We start from the raw sequence: 19,169 nt of genomic DNA on the forward strand, positions 1-19,169 counted from the left end.
CCCATACTTCAGTGCTAGTCAGTGTGTTTGGAACTGTACCCCAGTGAGAGTCAGTGTCTGTGGAACATATACCCCAGTGAGAGTCAGTGTCTGTGGAACCTGTGGCCCAGTGAGAGTTAGTGTCTGTGGAACCCATACTTCAGTGCTAGTCAGTGTGTTTGGAACTGTACCCCAGTGAGAGTCAGTGTTAGTGGAACCTGTGGCCCAGTGAGAGTCAGTGTCTGTGGAACTGTACCCCAGTGAGAGTTAGTGTCTGTGGAACATGTACCCCAGTGAGTGTCAGTGTCTGTGGAATATGTACCCCAGTGAGAGTCAGTGTCTATGGAACATGTACCCCAGTGAGAGTCAGTTTCTGTGGAACATATACCCCAGTGAGAGTCAGTGTCTGTGGAACCTCTACCCCAGTGAGAGTCAGTGTCGATGGAACTGTACCCCAGTGTGAGTCAATGTCTGCGGAACCCATACTCCAGTGACAGTCAGTGTGTTTGGAACTGTACCCCAGTGAGAGTCAGTGTCTGTGGAACATGTCCCCCAGTGAGAGAGTCAGTGTCTGTGGAACATGTAGCCCAGTGAGAGTCAGTGTGTATTGAACTGTACCCCAGTGAGAGTCAATGTCTGTGGAACCCATACTCCAGTGACAGTCAATGTGTTTGTAACTGTACCCCAGTGAGAGAGTCAGTGTCTGTGGAACATGTACCCCAGTGAGAGTCAGTGTCTGTGGAACATGTACCCCAGTGAGAGAGTCAGTGTCTGTGGAATATGTACCCCAGTGAGAGTCAGTGTCTGTGGAACATGTAGCCCAGTGAGAGTCAGTGTCTATGGAACTGTACCCCAGTGAGAGTCAATGTCTGTGGAACCCATACTCCAGTGACAGTCAGTGTGTTTGGAACTGTACCCCAGTGAGAGTCAGTGTCTGTGGAACATATACCCCAGTGAGAGTCAGTGTCTATGGAACTGTACCCCAGTGAGAGTCAATGTCTGTGGAACCCATACTCCAGTGTCAGTCAGTGTGTTTGGAACTGTACCCCAGTGAGAGTCAGTGTCTGTGGAACCCATACTCCAGTGACAGTCAGTGTGTTTGGAACTGTACCCCAGTGAGAGTCAGTGTCTGTGGAACATATACCCCAGTGAGAGTCAGTGTCTATGGAACTGTACCCCAGTGAGAGTCAATGTCTGTGGAACCCATACTCCAGTGAGAGTCAGTGTCTGTGGAACCTGTAGCCCAGTGAGAGTCAGTGTCTGTGGAACATGTACCCCAGTGAGAGTTAGTGTCTGTGTAACCCATACTCCAGTGGCAGTCAGTGTGTTTGGAACTGTATCCCAGTGAGAGTCAGTGTCTGTGGAACCTATACCCCAGTGAGAGTCAGTGTCTGTGGAACATGTACCCCAGTGAGAGTTAGTGTCTGTGGAACCCATACTCCAGTGGCAGTCAGTGTGTTTGGAACTGTACCCCAGTGAGAGTCAGTGTCTGTGGAACCCTTATCCCAGTGAGTGTCAGTGTCTGTGGAATATATACCCCAGTGAGAGTCAGTGTCTGTGGAACCTGTACCCCAGTGAGAGTCAGTGTCTGTGGAACATGTACCCCAGTGAGAGTTAGTGTCTGTGGAACCCATACTCCAGTGGCAGTCAGTGTGTTTGGAACTGTACCCCAGTGAGAGTCAGTGTCTGTGGAACCCTTATCCCAGTGAGTGTCAGTGTCTGTGGAACCCGTATCCCAGTGAGAGTCAGTGTCTGTGGAATATATACCCCAGTGAGAGTCAGTGTCTGTGGAACCCGTATCCCAGTGAGAGTCAGTGTCTGTGGAATATATACCCCAGTGAGAGTCAGTGTCTGTGGAACCTGTACCCCAGTGAGAGTCAGTGTCTGTGGAACTGTACCCCTATTTTGAAGAAGCGTAGGGGAGTTCTTTGTCGTGTTGTGGTCAACACTTAACCTTAACGCAATGCCTATAAAAAGTGATCTGGTTATTTATCTCATTGCTGTTTGTGGGAGCTTGCTATGCGTATACTGGCTGCCACATTTCCTACTTTGCTACAGTGACTAAACTTCAGAAATACTTCAATGGCCATGACATCCTGAAGTTGTAATGCAAGTTCCTTCTTTTTTTAATTTCGTCCTGTGTCCTACTTTTCTGCCTTGATGGATCATGTGGATTCTGAGGCAGTATCCAATCTCTAATTTGCAGCATGACTGTGATCCAGTTTCAGTCGAGCTGTTTTGTGAATCTGGACTCAGGGATCCCGAGTTCCAGGTCACTCCAAAGTCAGGCGAGTTTCAGTCTTTGAATTAGCACCAGAGCTTCCTAGCGTCAGTCAAACCCTTGGATGCCCTGGGTGTGTGCATCGCCTCAAATAACTTACTGGTGTCTCTGTAAAAATTGTACAAACCCACTTTTTTATTTATTTGTCAACTTTCTTCGAACAGTGACAGAAGTGGGACTGCTATGAAAGTAAGCCAATGTGCACATGTATTGTTTACACAGCCGGTTTGATGTTACAGCAGACCTCCCATCTGATTGAACAGAATATTGTCATGTATAAAACTCTTAAAAATTAAAAAATAAACTACATTGAGATAAATATCCACAATCAGACTCTGAAAGGGGTTTGGAAGCCCAATTACCCATTAAAATCTGACCCGAGTTCCAACTAATTAAAAGGGAAAAGAATATATAGGGCAGATATTTTTGTTCAATGTTCTTGTCATTTGTATGTTAATTCATTTCAATGCATTTGTTTTTTTCATTCATTTGTCTCTTTTACAAAAAGAATTACTGCCTCATATTTCCAAGTATGATCATTTCCATATTGGGCAGCTGTAAATTAATTCATTCATTGTCTGTGTATTCATTTATTTCATTTGAATCATAAAGAATTAACATTTTGCAACTTTAACTCCAATTATACATCCACAGAAATGGCTGATTTGTTTTCACATAAAGGGTAGCAGAAGTCTGGAACTCTCTCTCCCAAAAGGTTTTGGAGGCTGAGGAACATTCAGGACTGAGGGTGGTAGATTTCTATACAGTAAGGGTATCAAGGGATAGGGAGAAAGGGCAGCTGGGTGGAGTAGCGATAAAGATCAGCCTTGAACCATTGGAAGGCGGAACAGGCTAGAGGGGCTGAATGGCCTTTTCCTGTCCCTGCTGTTCCAGTTTGCCTGAATTCACTTGGATCGTATTGCCTTGCATTTCGAAGATTGACGTGTGATCTAATTATGGCATTTAAATTGATAAGGGGGTTTGATTTGAAAGGGTAGATAGAGAGAAACTATTTCCTCTGGCAGGGGTGGGGGGACTTCAGAGCAAGAGGACATAGCCTTAAAATTAGAGCCAGGCCATTCAGAGGTGATGTCAGGAAGCACTTCTCCATACAAAAGGTAGTGGAAATTTGGAACTCTCTCTCCCCCAAAAAGCTATTGAGGTTTGCAGGGGGCGAGGGGAGGGGGTCAATTGGAGCTTCCAAGACTATCAATAGATTTTTGTTGGTGAGAAGGTGGGGTGAGGGATATGGGGAAAAGGTGAGTAGGTGGGGTTGAGGGATATGGGGAGAAGATGGGTAGGTGGGGTTGAGGGATATGGGGAGAAGGTGAGTAGGTGGGGTTGAGGGATATGGGGAGAAGGTGAGTAGGTTGGGTTGAGGGATATGGGGAGAAGGTGGGTAGGTGGGGTTGAGGGATATGGGGAGAAGGTGGGTAGGTGTGGTTGAGGGATATGGGGAGAAGGTGAGTAGGTGGGGTTGAGGGATATGGGGAGAAGGTGAGTAGGTGGGGTTGAGGGATATGGGGAGAAGCTGGGTAGGTGGGGTTGAGGGATATGGGGAGAAGATGGGTAAGGGGGGGTGAGGGATATGGGGAGAAGGTGGGTAGGTGGGGTTGAGGGATATGGGGAGAAGGTGGGTAGGTGTGGTTGAGGGATATGGGAAGAAGGTGAGTAGGTGGGGTTGAGGGATATGGGGAGAAGGTGGGTAGGTGGGGTTGAGGGATATGGGGAGAAGATGGGTCGGTAGGGTTGAGGGATATGGGGAGAAGGTGGGTAGGTGTGGTTGAGGGATATGGGGAGAAGGTGAGTAGGTGGGGTTGAGGGATATGGGGAGAAGGTTGGTAGGTGGGGTTGAGGGATATGGGGAGAAGATGGGTCGGTGGGGTTGAGGGATATGGGGAGAAGGTGGGTAGGTGTGGTTGAGGGATATGGGGAGTAGGTGGGGTTGAGGGATATGGGGACAAGATGGGTAAGGGGCGGTGAGGGATATGGGGAGAAGGTGGGTAGGTGGAGTTGAGGGATATGGGGAGAAGGTGGGTAGGTGTGGTTGAGGGATATGGGGAGAAGGTGAGTAGGTGGGGTTGAAGGATATGGGGAGAAGGTGGGTAGGTGTGGTTGAGGGATATGGGGAGAAGGTGAGTAGGTGGGGTTGAGGGATATGGGGAGAAGGTTGGTAGGTGGGTTTGAGGGATATGGGGAGAAGATGGGTCGGTGGGGTTGAGGGATATGGGGAGAAGGTGGGTAGGTGTGGTTGAGGGATATGGGGAGTAGGTGGGGTTGAGGGATATGGGGACAAGATGGGTAAGGGGGGGTGAGGGATATGGGGAGTAGGTGGGTAGGTGGAGTTGAGGGATATGGGGAGAAGGTGGGTAGGTGTGGTTGAGGGATATGGGGAGAAGGTGAGTAAGTGGAGTTGAGGAATATGGGGAGAAGGTGGGTAGGTGTGGTTGAAGGATATGGGGAGAAGGTGGGTAGGTGGGGTTGAGGGATATGGGGAGAAGATGGGTAAGGGGGGGTGAGGGATATGGGGAGAAGGTGGGTAGGTGTGGTTGAGGGATATGGGGAGAAGGTGGGTAGGTGGGGGTGAGGGATATGGGGAGAAGGTGGGTAGGTGGGGTTGAGGAAAGTGGAGGGAAAATGGATAGGTGGAGTTGGTCTTGTTAAAGGGACAGGCCAGTTATGTCCAATTGCCTGTTCCTGATCTTAAAACCTCTTCAAGCCCTCCTTTTGACCAAAGCTTCCATTGGCTGCACATTTACAGGGATGGGAATGGGTTGTCGCAGATCCACCTGCTGGACCAAGCAAGAATGTCCTGCCAGCACCGTGTATGGAGAGAGAGAGACCCCATGTTTCTATCTTGGTCCCTGAGCAAAGTCACCTGACTGCAAAGCCACAGACATGCAGAGCAAGATTATACCGGGAGATGAACAATAATTCAGGTACACACAGGGTCAGTTTTTGATGTTGGCATTTTTCCAGATATTCTGTGTCTCAGTCTCAGAATGTTCAAGCCCTGATATTAAATGGTGCCGGTAACTGGATTCACCCAAGGCTGGAGTCACGATAGCACAGCTGACCTGAGCACTGCTCTGGTGGGGGAGAACTAGGGATGGAGTAATAGTCAGGACTGCTCCATCAACATACCCAGTGATGACAGGACTGGGCTCAGCTGTGATGCCCCTATGGTTGAATAGCCAAGGCCACGATCTCCAGAGAGTTCTGCTGTTGTGGGAGTGTATTCCAGCAAGCATCAAATATGATTTCCATAAGTAATAAATAAATATTTAATAAACGATGCGTCATATTCAAAGCGTCCTCGTGTTCCTCATTGGATTGTTCTGTTTGAGTGATCCAATGTCCCAACATTGCGTTCACAATTCTCCGGATTCAGAAAGTTCGCTTAATTCATTCCGTAGCTCGATAAACGAAGGCCTCTCCTCAGGTCTCTGGGGCGAGAAAAAAGGGAAGGACTTCATTATTTTTTGACATTCAAGTAAAACAAAGAATGTTGAACAATCATTGCCCAGAGGAAAATGAAGTAATAACTGATCTAGATTAGGTCAGTCACCAGATCCACACGAGTCACCACTCGGCTGGAGGGGTGGGGGGGTTGCTGGGACCTGTACCACTCTGTGAGTCACAGCGCCACCCAGTGATGCCAGTGTGGATAGTGGGTCATAGCGCCCCCCAGTGATGGCAGTGTGGATAGTGGGTCACAGCGCCACCCAGTGATGGCAGTGTGGATAGTGGGTCACAGCGCCCCCCAGTGATGGCAGTGTGGATCACAGCCCCCCAGTGATGGCAGTGTGGATAGTGTAGGTCACAGCGGCCCCCAGTGATGGCAGTGAGGATAGTGTAGGTCACAGCGCCCCCCAGTGATGGCAGTGTGGATAGAGTGGGTCACAGCCCCCCAGTGATGGCAGTGTGGATAGTGTGGGTCACAGCGCCCCCCAGTGATGGCAGTGTGGATAGTGGGTCACAGCACCACCCAGTGATGGCAGTGTGGATAGTGGGTCACAGCGCCCCCCAGTGATGGCAGTGTGGATAGTGGGTCACAGCGCCACCCAGTGATGGCAGTGTGGATAGTGCGTCACAGCGCCACCCAGTGATGGCAGTGTGGATAGTGGGTCACAGCGCCCCCCCAGTGATGGCAGTGTGGATAGTGTGAGTCACAGCGGCCCCCCAGTGATGGCAATGTGAATAGAGTGGGTCACAGCGCCCCCCAGTGATGGCAGTGTGGATAGAGTGGGTCACAGCGCCGCCCCCCTCCACCCCCCAGTGATGGCAGTGTGGATAGTGGGCCACAGCGCCCCCCAGTGATGGCAGTGTGGATAGTGGGTCACAGCGCCACCCAGTGATGGCAGTGTGGATAGTGGGTCACAGCGCCCCCCAGTGATGGCAGTGTGGATAGTGTGGGTCACAGCCCCCCAGTGATGGCAGTGTGGATAGTGTAGGTCACAGCGGCCCCCAGTGATGGCAGTGAGGATAGTGTAGGTCACAGCGCCCCCCAGTGATGGCAGTGTGGATAGTGGGTCACAGCGCCCCCCAGTGATGGCAGTGTGGATAGTGTGGGTCACAGCCCCCCAGTGATGGCAGTGTGGATAGTGTAGGTCACAGCGGCCCCCAGTGATGGCAGTGAGGATAGTGTAGGTCACAGCCCCCCAGTGATGGCAGTGTGGATAGTGTGGGTCACAGCGCCCCCCAGTGATGGCAGTGTGGATAGTGGGTCACAGCGCCACCCAGTGATGGCAGTGTGGATAGTGTGTCACAGCGCCCCCCAGTGATGGCAGTGTGGATAGTGGGTCACAGCGCCACCCAGTGATGGAAGTGTGGATAGTGGGTCACAGCGCCCCCCAGTGATGGCAGTGTGGATAGTGTGGGTCACAGCGCCCCCCCAGTGATGGCAGTGTGGATAGTGGGTCACAGCGCCACCCAGTGATGGCAGTGTGGATAGTGGGTCACAGCGCCCCCCAGTGATGGCAGTGTGGATAGTGGGTCACAGCGCCACCCAGTGATGGAAGTGTGGATAGTGGGTCACAGCGCCACCCAGTGATGGCAGTGTGGATAGTGTGAGTCACAGCGCCCCCCAGTGATTGCAGTGTGGATAGTGTGGGTCACAGCCCCCCAGTGATGGCAGTGAGTATAGTGTAGGTCACAGCGTCCCCCAGTGATGGCAGTGTGGATAGTGTGGGTCACAGCCCCACAGTGATGGCAGTGTGGATAGTGTGAGTCACAGCGCCCCCCAGTGATGGCAGTGTGGATAATGGGTCACAGCGCCACCCAGTGATGGCAGTGTGGATAGTGTGTCACAGCGCCCCCCAGTGATGGCAGTGTGGATAGTGGGTCACAGCGCCACCCAGTGATGGAAGTGTGGATAGTGGGTCACAGCGCCACCCAGTGATGGCAGTGTGGATAGTGTGAGTCACAGCGCCCCCGCAGTGATGGCAGTGTGGATCGTGGGTCACAGCGCCACCCAGTGATGGCAGTGTGGATAGTGGGTCACAGCGCCCCCCCAGTGATGGCAGTGTGGATAGTGTGAGTCACAGCGGCCCCCCAGTGATGGCAATGTGAATAGAGTGGGTCACAGCGCCCCCCAGTGATGGCAGTGTGGATAGAGTGGGTCACAGCGCCGCCCCCCTCCACCCCCCAGTGATGGCAGTGTGGATAGTGGGCCACAGCGCCCCCCAGTGATGGCAGTGTGGATAGTGGGTCACAGCGCCACCCAGTGATGCCAGTGTGGATAGTGGGTCACAGCGCCCCCCAGTGATGGCAGTGTGGATAGTGTGGGTCACAGCCCCCCAGTGATGGCAGTGTGGATAGTGTAGGTCACAGCGGCCCCCAGTGATGGCAGTGAGGATAGTGTAGGTCACAGCGCCCCCCAGTGATGGCAGTGTGGATAGTGGGTCACAGCGCCCCCCAGTGATGGCAGTGTGGATAGTGTGGGTCACAGCCCCCCAGTGATGGCAGTGTGGATAGTGTAGGTCACAGCGGCCCCCAGTGATGGCAGTGAGGATAGTGTAGGTCACAGCCCCCCAGTGATGGCAGTGTGGATAGTGTGGGTCACAGCGCCCCCCAGTGATGGCAGTGTGGATAGTGGGTCACAGCGCCACCCAGTGATGGCAGTGTGGATAGTGTGTCACAGCGCCCCCCAGTGATGGCAGTGTGGATAGTGGGTCACAGCGCCACCCAGTGATGGAAGTGTGGATAGTGGGTCACAGCGCCCCCCAGTGATGGCAGTGTGGATAGTGTGGGTCACAGCGCCCCCCCAGTGATGGCAGTGTGGATAGTGGGTCACAGCGCCACCCAGTGATGGCAGTGTGGATAGTGGGTCACAGCGCCCCCCAGTGATGGCAGTGTGGATAGTGGGTCACAGCGCCACCCAGTGATGGAAGTGTGGATAGTGGGTCACAGCGCCACCCAGTGATGGCAGTGTGGATAGTGTGAGTCACAGCGCCCCCCAGTGATTGCAGTGTGGATAGTGTGGGTCACAGCCCCCCAGTGATGGCAGTGAGTATAGTGTAGGTCACAGCGTCCCCCAGTGATGGCAGTGTGGATAGTGTGGGTCACAGCCCCACAGTGATGGCAGTGTGGATAGTGTGAGTCACAGCGCCCCCCAGTGATGGCAGTGTGGATAATGGGTCACAGCGCCACCCAGTGATGGCAGTGTGGATAGTGGGTCACAGCGCCACCCAGTGATGGAAGTGTGGATAGTGGGTCACAGCGCCACCCAGTGATGGCAGTGTGGATAGTGTGAGTCACAGCGCCCCCGCAGTGATGGCAGTGTGGATCGTGGGTCACAGCGCCACCCAGTGATGGCAGTGTGGCTAGTGGGTCACTGCACCACCCAGTGATGGCAGTGTGGATAGTGGGTCACAGCGCCCCCCAGTGATGGCAGTGTGGATAGTGGGTCACAGCGCCACCGAGTGATGGCAGTGTGAATAGTGGGTCACAGTGCCACCCAGTGATGGCAGTGTGGATAGTGGGTCACAGCGCCACCCAGTGATGGCCGGGTGGATAGTGTGAGTCACAGCGGCCCCCAGTGATGGCAGTGTGGATAGTGTGGGTCACAGCCCCCCAGTGATGGCAGTGTGGATAGTGTGGGTCACAGCGCCCCCCAGTGATGGCAGTGTGGATAGAATGGGTCACAACGCCCCCCCCCCCAGTGATGGCAGTGTGGATAGTGGGTCACAGCGCCACCCAGTGATGGCAGTGTGGATAGTGTGAGTCACAGCGCCCCCCAGTGATGGCGGTGTGGATAGTGTGGGTCACAGCCCCCCAGTGATGGCAGTGTGGATAGTGTGGGTCACAGCGCCCCCCAGTGATGGCAGTGTGGATAGTGTGGGTCACAGCCCCCCAGTGATGGCAGTGTGGATAGTGTGGGTCACAGCGCCCCCCAGTGATGGCAGTGTGGATAGTGGGTCACAGCGCCACCCAGTGATGGCAGTGTGGATAGTGTGAGTTACAGTGCCCCCCAGTGATGGCAGTGTGGATAGTGTGGGTCACTGCACCACCCCCCCAGTGATGGCAGTGTGGATAGTGGGTCACAGTGCCACGGAGTGATGGCAGTGTGAAGAGTGGGTCACAGTGCCACCCAGTGATGGCAGTGTGGATAGTGGGTCACAGCGCCACCCAGTGATGGCAGTGTGGACAGTGTGAGTCACAGCGCCACCCAGTGATGGCAGTGTGGATAGTGTGAGTCATAGCGCCCCCCAGTGATGGCAGTGTGGATAGAGTAGGTCACAGCGCCCCCCAGTGATGGCAGTGTGGATAGTGTGGGTCACAGCCCCCCAGTGATGGCAGTGTGGATACTGTGGGTCACAGCGCCCCCCAGTGATGGCAGTGTGGATAGTGGGTCACAGCGCCACCCAGTGATGGCAGTGTGGATAGTGGGTCACAGTGCCCCCCAGTGATGGTAGTGTGGATAGTGGCTCACAGCGCCACCCAGTGATGGAAGTGTGGATAGTGGGTCACAGCGCCACCCAGTGATGGCAGTGTGGATAGTGGAGTCACAGCGCCCCCCAGTGATGGCAGTGTGGATAGTACAGGTCACAGCATTCCCCCCCCCCCACCACACCCACCCCCCTTCCAGTGACAGAGCTTTGCTGAATTGGAGGAGATTCAGCTTCACCAGAGTTAGTAAAGCAGGTGTTATACCAAAGGAAATTTTTTTCTCTGAATTGATAAGAATTTGAATTCTTGCTGCAAAACTTTAATTCTAGTTGAACTTAATCTACAGGTGCAGATTTTAAATGGACTAATAGGGAGTTTCACTGCAGACTAGGCTTCCAAATGATCCCAATTCAACGACTGACTTGTTTCAATGTTTCCTCTCATCTCGGGAAAGCTCTAACTGCCTGCTGGGGTTTAGTTCCTTGGGGACCTTCCATTGCCCCAACAAAGCGGCTGTTCGTCCTGTGCAAACCCAGAGTGTGTCAGTGGAATATTTAACCACAGGAAGCATTACAGCAGAGAACAATCCTGTCCTCACCCAACACCCACTTTGCATCGAGGCTCACTGGCTCAGAAACCCAATCGTGCCCTAGATCATGTCTGCAGGAGGCAGAGTCCGCTAGTACGCTCCTGTTTGTATTGGCTCAGGCTGCACACGATATTCCTGCGGCCTAATCATGCTAATAGAAACATAGAAAATAGCAGCAGGAGTAGGCCATTCGGCCCTTCGAGCCTGCTACGCCATTCATTATGATCATGGCTGATCATCCAACTCAGTAACCTGTTCCCGCTTTCCCCCCATATCTTTTGATCCCTTTTGTCCCAAAAGCTAAATCTATCTCCTTCTTGAAAACATACAATGTTTTGGTCTCAACTGCTGTCTGTGGTAGCATATTCCACAGGTTCACCACTTTCTGGGTGAAGTAATTTCTCCTCATCTCAGTCCTGAAAGGTTTACCCCGTATCCTTAGACTCTGACCCCTGGTTCTGGACTCCCCCACCATCGGGAATATCCTTCCTGCATCTACCCTGTCAAGTCCATTTAGAATTTTATAGGTTTCCATGAGATCTCCCCTCACTCCCCTGAACTCCAACGAATATAATCCTAACCAACTCAATCTCTCCTCAGTCCGCCACCCCAGGAATCAGTCTGGTAAACCTTCACTGCACTCCCTCTGTAGCAAGAACATCCTTCCTCAGATAAGGAGACCAAAACTGCACACAATATTCCAGGTGTGACCTCACCAAGGCCCTGTATAATTGCAGCAAGTCATCCCTGCTCCTGTACTCGAATCCTCTCGCTATGAAGGCCAACATACCATTTGCCTTTTTTACCACATGTTGCACCTGCATGCTTACCTTCAGCGACTGGTGTACGAGAACACCCAGGTCTCATTGCATATTCCCCTCTCTCAGTTTATAGCCATTCAGATAATAATCAGCCTTCCTGTTTCTGCTACCAAAGTGGATAACCTCACATTTATCCACATTATACTGCATCTGCCATGCATTTGCCCACTCACTCAACTTGTCCAAATCACCCTGAAGCCTCGCTGCATCCTCCTCACAACTCACCCTCCCATCCAGTTTTGTGTCATCTGCAAATTTGGAGATATTACATTTAGTTCTCTCATCTAAATCATTAATATATATTGTGAATAGCTGGGGTCCTAACACTGATCCCTGCGGTACCCCACTAGTCACTGCCTGCCGTTCAGAAAAAGATCTGTTTATTCCTACTCTTTGTTTCCTGTCTGCCAACCAATTTTCTATCCATCGCAATACACTACCCCCAATCCCATGCGCTTTAATTTTACACACTAATCTCTTATGTGGGACTTTGTCGAAAGCCTTCTGAAAGTCCAAATAAACAACAGCTACTGGCTCCCCCTCATCAACTCTGCTAGTTACATCCTCAATGAAGTCTAGTAGATTTATCCAGCATGATTTCCCTTTTGTAAATCCATGCTGACTCTGCCCGATTCTACCACTGTTCGCTAAGTGCTCTGCTATAAAATCTTTGAGAATGGACTCTAGAATTTTCCCCACTACCGTCATCAGGCTGACTGGTCTATAATTCCCTGTTTTCTCTCTACCTCCCTTTTTAAATAGTGGGATTACATTAGCTACCCTCCAATCTGTAGGAACTGTTCCAGAGTCTATAGAATCTTGGAAGATGACCACCAATGCATCCACTATTTCTAGGGCCACTTCCTTAAGTACTCTGGGATGCAGACCATCAGGTCCTGGGGATTTATCGGCCTTCAATCCCATCAATTTCCCCAACACCATTTCTCTAACTAATACTGATTTCCTTCAGTTCCTCCCTCTCACTAAACCCTGTGTTCCCCAACATTTCTGGTATAATCATGCAGACTTGCAGCCAGCACTACTGACTGGCTACAGCCTGTGGGAGCTTGGAGCAGAGGCAATGTGTCTGAGGCCACTTAAAGGCAGCTAGCACCTCTGAAAGGGGAAGTGCACTCTGGCTGCAGACACAACAACAACTTGTATTTATATAGCACTATTAACTTCACAGGGATGTTATCAAACAAGATTTGACACTGAGCCACATAAAGAAATGTTCGGGCAGATGACGAAAAGCTTGATCAAAGAGGTAGGTTTTTAAGGAGGGTCTTAAAGGTCGAAAGAGAGGTAGAGAGGTTTAGGGAGGGAATTCCAGAGCTTAGGGTCAGGCAGCTGAAGGCACAGCCACCAGTGGTGGATGCTTAAGAGGCCAGAATTGGAGAATTGCAGAGATCTCAGAGAGTTTTAGGGCTGGAGGAGGGTAGGAAGGGGCACAGCCATGGAGGGATTTGAAAACAAGGATGCACTGTTGCGTATTCAGGAGATAGTATAGATCAGCAAGCAGAGGGGTGATGGGTGAACGGACTTGGTGTGGGTAAAAATGTGGGCAACAGAGTTTTGGATGACCTCAAATTTACAGAGGGTAGAAGGTGAGAGTATGGCCAGGAGTGTATTGGAATAGTCAGGTCTAGAGGTAGCAAAGGTGTAGATGAGCTGAGGTAGTGCCAGGGAATACTTTGGAAGCAGAGTTATGGCTGAAACGAACAGTAAACGGCACGGTGTTGCCGTGGACACCCTGGTGTAGTCGATTGACAGGAGGACAGGAAGCCTACCACACATCAACTCTATCAGTAATGGGAGAAGGTCTCAGAGTGTGTAAATGCCAGGACACTAGCACCCACGATGTGTTTTCCACTCTTTGTGTGAAGAAATGCTTCTTGATTTCACCCCCAAATAGCCTGACTAATTTTAAGATTGTAACCCCCTTCGTTCTGGCTTCCTTTGCCAAAGGGAATGGTCTAGATAGAAAGAAACTATCAAATTCATCTATCATTTTAAACACCTTGATTAGATCACCTCCTCACTGTTCTAGTCCCCTTCAAATCTTCCCTCATCACCCGTCTCTTTAAAAAAAAAACTCATGACTGCTACATCCTTGCAAACTACCATCCCATCTCCAACCTGCCTTTCCTCTCCAAAGTCCTTGAATGTGTTTCCGCCTCGCAAATTCATGCCCATCTTTCCCAGAACTCCATGTTTGAATCCCTCCTACCGGGATTCTGCCCCCGCCAGAGTACTAAAACAGCTCTTATCAAAGTCAGAAATGACATCCTATGTGACTGTGACAAAGGTAAACTATCTCTCCTCCTTCTTCTTGACCTGTCTGCAGCCATTGACATGGTTGATCACACCATCCTCCTTCAAAGCCTCTCCACTGTCATCCAGTTGGGTGGGACTGCACTTGCCTGGTTGTATTCTTATCTATCTAATTGTAGCCAGAGAATCACTTGCAATGGCTTCTCTTGTCACTCCCACACCATTGTCTCTGGTGCCCCCCAAGGATCTATCCTTGGCCCCCTCCTATTTCCCATCTACATGCTGCTCCTTGGCGACTTCATCCAAAAACAGTATCAGTTTCCACATGTGTGCTGATGATACACAGCTCTACCTCACCACCACTTCTCTCGACAGCCCCTCTGATTCTTAATTATCAGACTGCTTGTGTGACATCCGTTACTAGATGAGCAGAACTTTCCCTAGCTTTATATTGGGAAGACTGAAGCCATTGTCTGCAGTCTCCATCACAAACTCCATTCCCTAGCCACCAATTCCATCCCTTTCTTTGGCAACAATCTGAAGCTGAACCAGAGAGTTCACGACCTCAATGACATATCTGACCTCGAGATGAGCTTCTGACTACGAATCCGCGCCATCACTAAGATCGCCTATTTCCACCTCGATCACTCGATTCCGCCCCGGCCTCACCTCACCTGTTGCTGAAACCTTTACCATGCCTTTGTTAACTCTAGACTTGACCATTCCAAAACCCTTCTGGCTGGACTGTTACATTCTACCCACCATAAACTTGAGACCATCCAAACCTCTGCTGCTCAAGTCCTTAGTTGCTCCAAGTCTCATTCACTCCTCACCCCTGCACTCTCTGATCTACGTTGCTTCCCAGTTAAGCAAATCTTTGCTTTAAAATTCTCATCTTTGTGTTCAAATCTCTCCATGGCCTTGTCACTCTCTAGCTCTAATCTCCTCCAACCCTACAATCCTCACTACCCTGCTCCTCCCACTCCCGCCCCCACCAAGATAGGTGCACTCCTCCAGTTCTGGCTTCTTCAGCATCTCTTGCCTCAGTTGCCTGTGTCCCAAACTCTGGAATTCCCTTCCTACACCTCCCACCTCTATTTGCTCCTTTAAAACCTACCTCTTTGACTAAGCTTTTTCTCACCTCTCCTAACATCATCTTTGGTGGCTCGGTGTCAAATTTTGTTTGACAACATTCCTGTGAAGTACCTAGGGATATTTTGCTCCATTAAAGGTGCTACACAAATGCAAGTAGTTGTCGTTGTTGTTGTTCTCCAGCCTCTTTGCGATTCAGTCAACATCCCATTAGCCTTTTTGATTACCTTTTGCACCCATGCACTAGCTTTTCGTGAGTTGTATACAGGGACCCTTTAATCTCTTTACTCATCCACAGCTCCTGGTCTCTCGCCATTTAGAAAACACCCTGATCTATCTTTCTTGGGTCCAATGAGGGTGACCTCACCCTTCCTCACATTGAACTCCATCTGCCACAGTCTTGCTCATTCACTTAATCTAATTTCCTTTGCAACTTCCTGCTCACATCTACATCACTTACTGCTACTCCTAACTTGGCATCATGTGCAACCGTCTCATTCGTTCATCCAGGCTATTAATATGCATGGTGAGAAGCTAAGGCTCTGGCACAGAACCCGGGATGCAGTACTGGCCACATTCTGTCACCTGCTGTACAGTGAATCTGAGGACTATTTACAGGTGGATTTTTCGATGGCGACACAAACCTCCAGCCAGCAGGAGCTCATGATTTTGTAAATTAAAGGAGACGCCTGTTTTGGTTTATGAAGGCGAAATCCAGCTGTGAGTTCTTCAACTACTTCTGAGTTCAAATGATTTTCGTATGGCATCTTTCCCTCAGAGAACACCTCCCACATCAGCACTCCTGCAAGAAAAACCAAGAACATGAGCACTGACTCCCCAGCATTGTTCCTCGCTGATATTTACTGTTCTTATTCATTGCTGATACTGTTTATTACATGCCTGTCTTCATTGCTGATAGCTGATTACTGGTTTCCTTATCTCTGTAACCTCTTCCAGCCCTACAACCCTTCGAGATCTCTGCGCTCCTCCAATTCTGGCCTCTCGCACATCCCCGATTTTAATTGCTCCACCACTGGAGGGCATGCCTTCAGCTGCCTGGGCCCTAAGCTCTGGAGCTCCCTCCCTTAAACCTCTCTGCCTCTTGACTGTTCTCTTTCCTCCTTCAAGATGTTCTTTAAAGCCTACCTCTCTGACTAAGCTTTTGGTCACCTGTCCTATCACAGAATCACAGAATTGTTACAGCACAGAAGGAGGCCATTCAGCCCATCATGTCTGCACTGGCTCTCTGAATGAGCAATTCACTTTGTGCCATTTCCTCCGCCTTCTCCCCATAACCCTGCACATTCTTCCTTTTCATATAACAGTCTCATTCCCTTTTGAATGCCTCAATTGAATCTGCCTCCACCGCACTCTCAGGCGGCGCATTCCAGTTCCCAGCCACTCGCTGCGTGAAGAAGTTTTTCCTCATGCCGCCATTGCTTCTTTTGCCAAATACTTTATATCTGTGCCCTCTCGTTCTCAATCCTTTCATTAGTGGGAACAGTTTTTCTCCATCCACTCTGTCCAGACCCCTCATGATTTTGAATACCTCTATCAAATCTCCTCTCAGTCTTCTCTTCTCCAAGGAAAACAGTCCCAACTTCTCCAATCTAGCTTCTTAAATGAAGTTCCTCAGCCCTGAAACCATTCTCGTGAATATTTTCTGCACTCTCGCTAATATCTCTTTGAGTGGCTCAGTGTTATACTTTATGAGATTTATGCTCCTGTAGGTTTTACAATGTTAAAGGCACCATACAAATGCAAGTTGTGATGCTTACTCGATTGAGGAACCCAGTATGGTATAGCTCTTCAACGCTGATTCTACTATTCCAAAAGAAATCAAGGTTTGATCCAGTTTATAAATATAGAAAGCAGATACTCCCACATGCTAATGCAAGATTCCCTTATTTCCCGGTATATTCTCCTTTGTGAACACAACCAGAAATAGTCCAGTGTTTATATTGTGTTTCCCTGTGTGTATGGGAAAAGATGGAAAGCTTCCTCTTAATGTGTATGAACATCTTGAGATATCCTCGGACAATATTTTCAGTGATGTCGTAAACATGCTCGAAAATTCCACCTTCACTGGAAATAGGGACCAGAGGAATTCTGGAAAATCACATTCCCCATGGATACACACAGCGAGCAAAGAGAATCTACAGGAATGCCACAGTCTCTCTTGCAAAGAGAGAGTATGAGAAGAGACTGGCAAGGAAGATAAAAAGGAATCCAAAAATCTCCCATAGGCATATAAATAGGAAAAGGGTAGATGGAGGAGGGTTAGAGACCAAAAATGAAATCTACTCATGGAGGCGGAGGGCATGGCTGAGGTACTAAATGAATACTTTGCATCTGTCTTTACCAAGGAAGAAGATGCTGCCATGTCATGGTGAAAGAGGAGATAGTTGAAACTCTGAATGGGCTAAAAATTGATAAAGAGGAGGTACTAGAAAGGCTGGCTGTACTTAAAGTTGATAAGTCACCAGGACCAGATGAGATACATCCTAGAATACTGAGGGACGTAAGGGTGGAAATTGAGGAGGCACTAGCCATAATCTTCCAATCCTCCTTAGATGCAGAGGTGGTGCCAGAGAACTGCAGAATTGCAAATGTTATCCCCTTGTTCAAAAAAGGGTGTAAGGATAAACCTAACAACTACAGGCCAGTCAGTTTAACCTCACTGGTGGGAAAACTTTTAGAAACAATAATCCACGACACAATTAACAGTAATTTGGATGTGTGGATTAATTAAGGAAAGCCAGTGCAGTGCTTAACTAATTTGATTGGGTTTTTTGGGAAGGGAACAGAAAGGGTTGATGAGGGCAATGAGGTTGATGTGTACATGGACTTCCAAAATGTGATTGATAAAGTACCACATAAGCAGGCTTGCCAGCAAAGTTAAAATCCATGGAATAAAAGGGACAGTGACAACATGGATATGAAGTTGGCTGAGTGATAGGAAACAGAGAGTAGTGGTGAATGGCTGTTTTTCAGTCTGGAGGAGGGAGTACAGTGCGGTTCCCCATGGGTCAGTACTAGGCCCACTGTTTTTCTTGATATATATTATTAACCTAGACATGGATGTGCAGGGCACAATTTCAAAATTTGCAGATGCCACAAAGCTTGGAAATATTCTGAACTGTGAGGAGGTTAGTGATACACTTCAAGAATACATGAAAGGGCTGGTGGAATGGGCTGACGTAGCAGATGAGATTTAATGCAGAGAAATGTGAAAAGATACATTTTTGTAGGAAGAATGAGGAGGGGCAATATAAAATAAAGGGTTCAATTCTTAAGGGGGTGCTGGAACAGAGGGAACTGGGGGTATATGTGCACAAATCGTTGAAGGTGGCAGGGTAGTTTGAGAAAATGGTTAAAAAGGCAGATGGGATCCTGGACTTTATAAATAGAGGCACAGAGTACAAAAACAAGGAAGTTATGATGAACCTTTATTGGAACCTCAATTGGAGTATTGTGTTCAATTCTGGTTGACCACACTTTATGAAAGATATGAAGGCTTTAGAGAGGGTGCAGAAAAGATTTACGAGAATGGTTCCAGATATGAGGGACTTCAGTTATGTGGATAGATTGGAGAAATTGGGTCTATTCTCCTTAGAGAAGGGAAGGTCAAGAGGTGGTTTGATAGAGGTGTTAAAAGTCATGAGGGGTCTGGACAGAGTAGACAGAGAGAAACTGTTCCCATTGGCAGAAGAGTCAAGGACCAGAGGATTCCCATATAAGGTGATTGGCAAAAGAACCAACGACAACATGAGAAAAAACTTTTTTACATAGCGACTGGTTAGGATCTGGAATGGACTGCTTGAGAGTGTGGTGGAGACAGATTCAATTGTGGCTTTCAAAAAAGAATTGGACAAGCACCTGAAGAGAAAAAATGTGCAGGGGTATAGGGCAAAGAAAAGGGAGTGGAACTAGCTGAGTTGCTGTTGCAGAGAGCCAGCACGGGCATGATGGGCTGAATGGCCTCCTTCTGTGCTGGAACCATTCTGTGATTCTTACTAAAAAACAGCTTCCATTTATATAGTTTCACAGGAGCAATCATAAAACACCCTAACCATGCCCCACAGCTAATGTGATCTAACAACAACAACTTGCATTTAGATAGAACCTTTAATGTAGTAAAACGTCCCTAGGAGCATTATCAAACAAAGTTTGACATCGAGTCACATAACAGGATATTAGGACTGGTGACCAAAAGCTTGGTCAAAGTGATAAGCTTTAAGCA

At 49.4% G+C, this 19,169-nt stretch overlaps 2 protein-coding genes across 2 annotated transcripts in view; both read right to left on the reverse strand.

Annotated features, from left to right (window-relative positions):
* Positions 1-2,471: 2,471 nt before the first annotated feature.
* Positions 2,472-5,160, reverse strand: LOC137375721 (uncharacterized). The gene is made up of 3 exons (XM_068043106.1): positions 5,139-5,160; positions 4,260-4,916; positions 2,472-4,199 (listed from the first exon to the last, which is right to left on the reverse strand). Exons 1-3 carry the CDS (start codon positions 5,158-5,160, stop codon positions 3,448-3,450), a joined length of 1,431 nt encoding a protein of 476 aa, XP_067899207.1. The 3' UTR covers positions 2,472-3,447.
* Positions 4,356-19,169, reverse strand: part of LOC137376033 (tyrosine-protein kinase ITK/TSK-like) — a 62,570-nt gene continuing 47,756 nt past the window's right edge. Inside the window, exons 16-17 of the mRNA XM_068043994.1 lie at positions 15,571-15,728; positions 4,356-5,706 (exon numbers count right to left, since the gene is read on the reverse strand). Coding sequence (XP_067900095.1) covers positions 5,632-5,706; positions 15,571-15,728 — 233 coding nt within the window. The 3' untranslated portion in view covers positions 4,356-5,631. The remainder of the gene's footprint in view (positions 5,707-15,570; positions 15,729-19,169) is intronic.

This window comes from Heterodontus francisci, chromosome 12 (assembly GCF_036365525.1).
Source record: "Heterodontus francisci isolate sHetFra1 chromosome 12, sHetFra1.hap1, whole genome shotgun sequence".
Taxonomy (NCBI): domain Eukaryota; kingdom Metazoa; phylum Chordata; class Chondrichthyes; order Heterodontiformes; family Heterodontidae; genus Heterodontus; species Heterodontus francisci.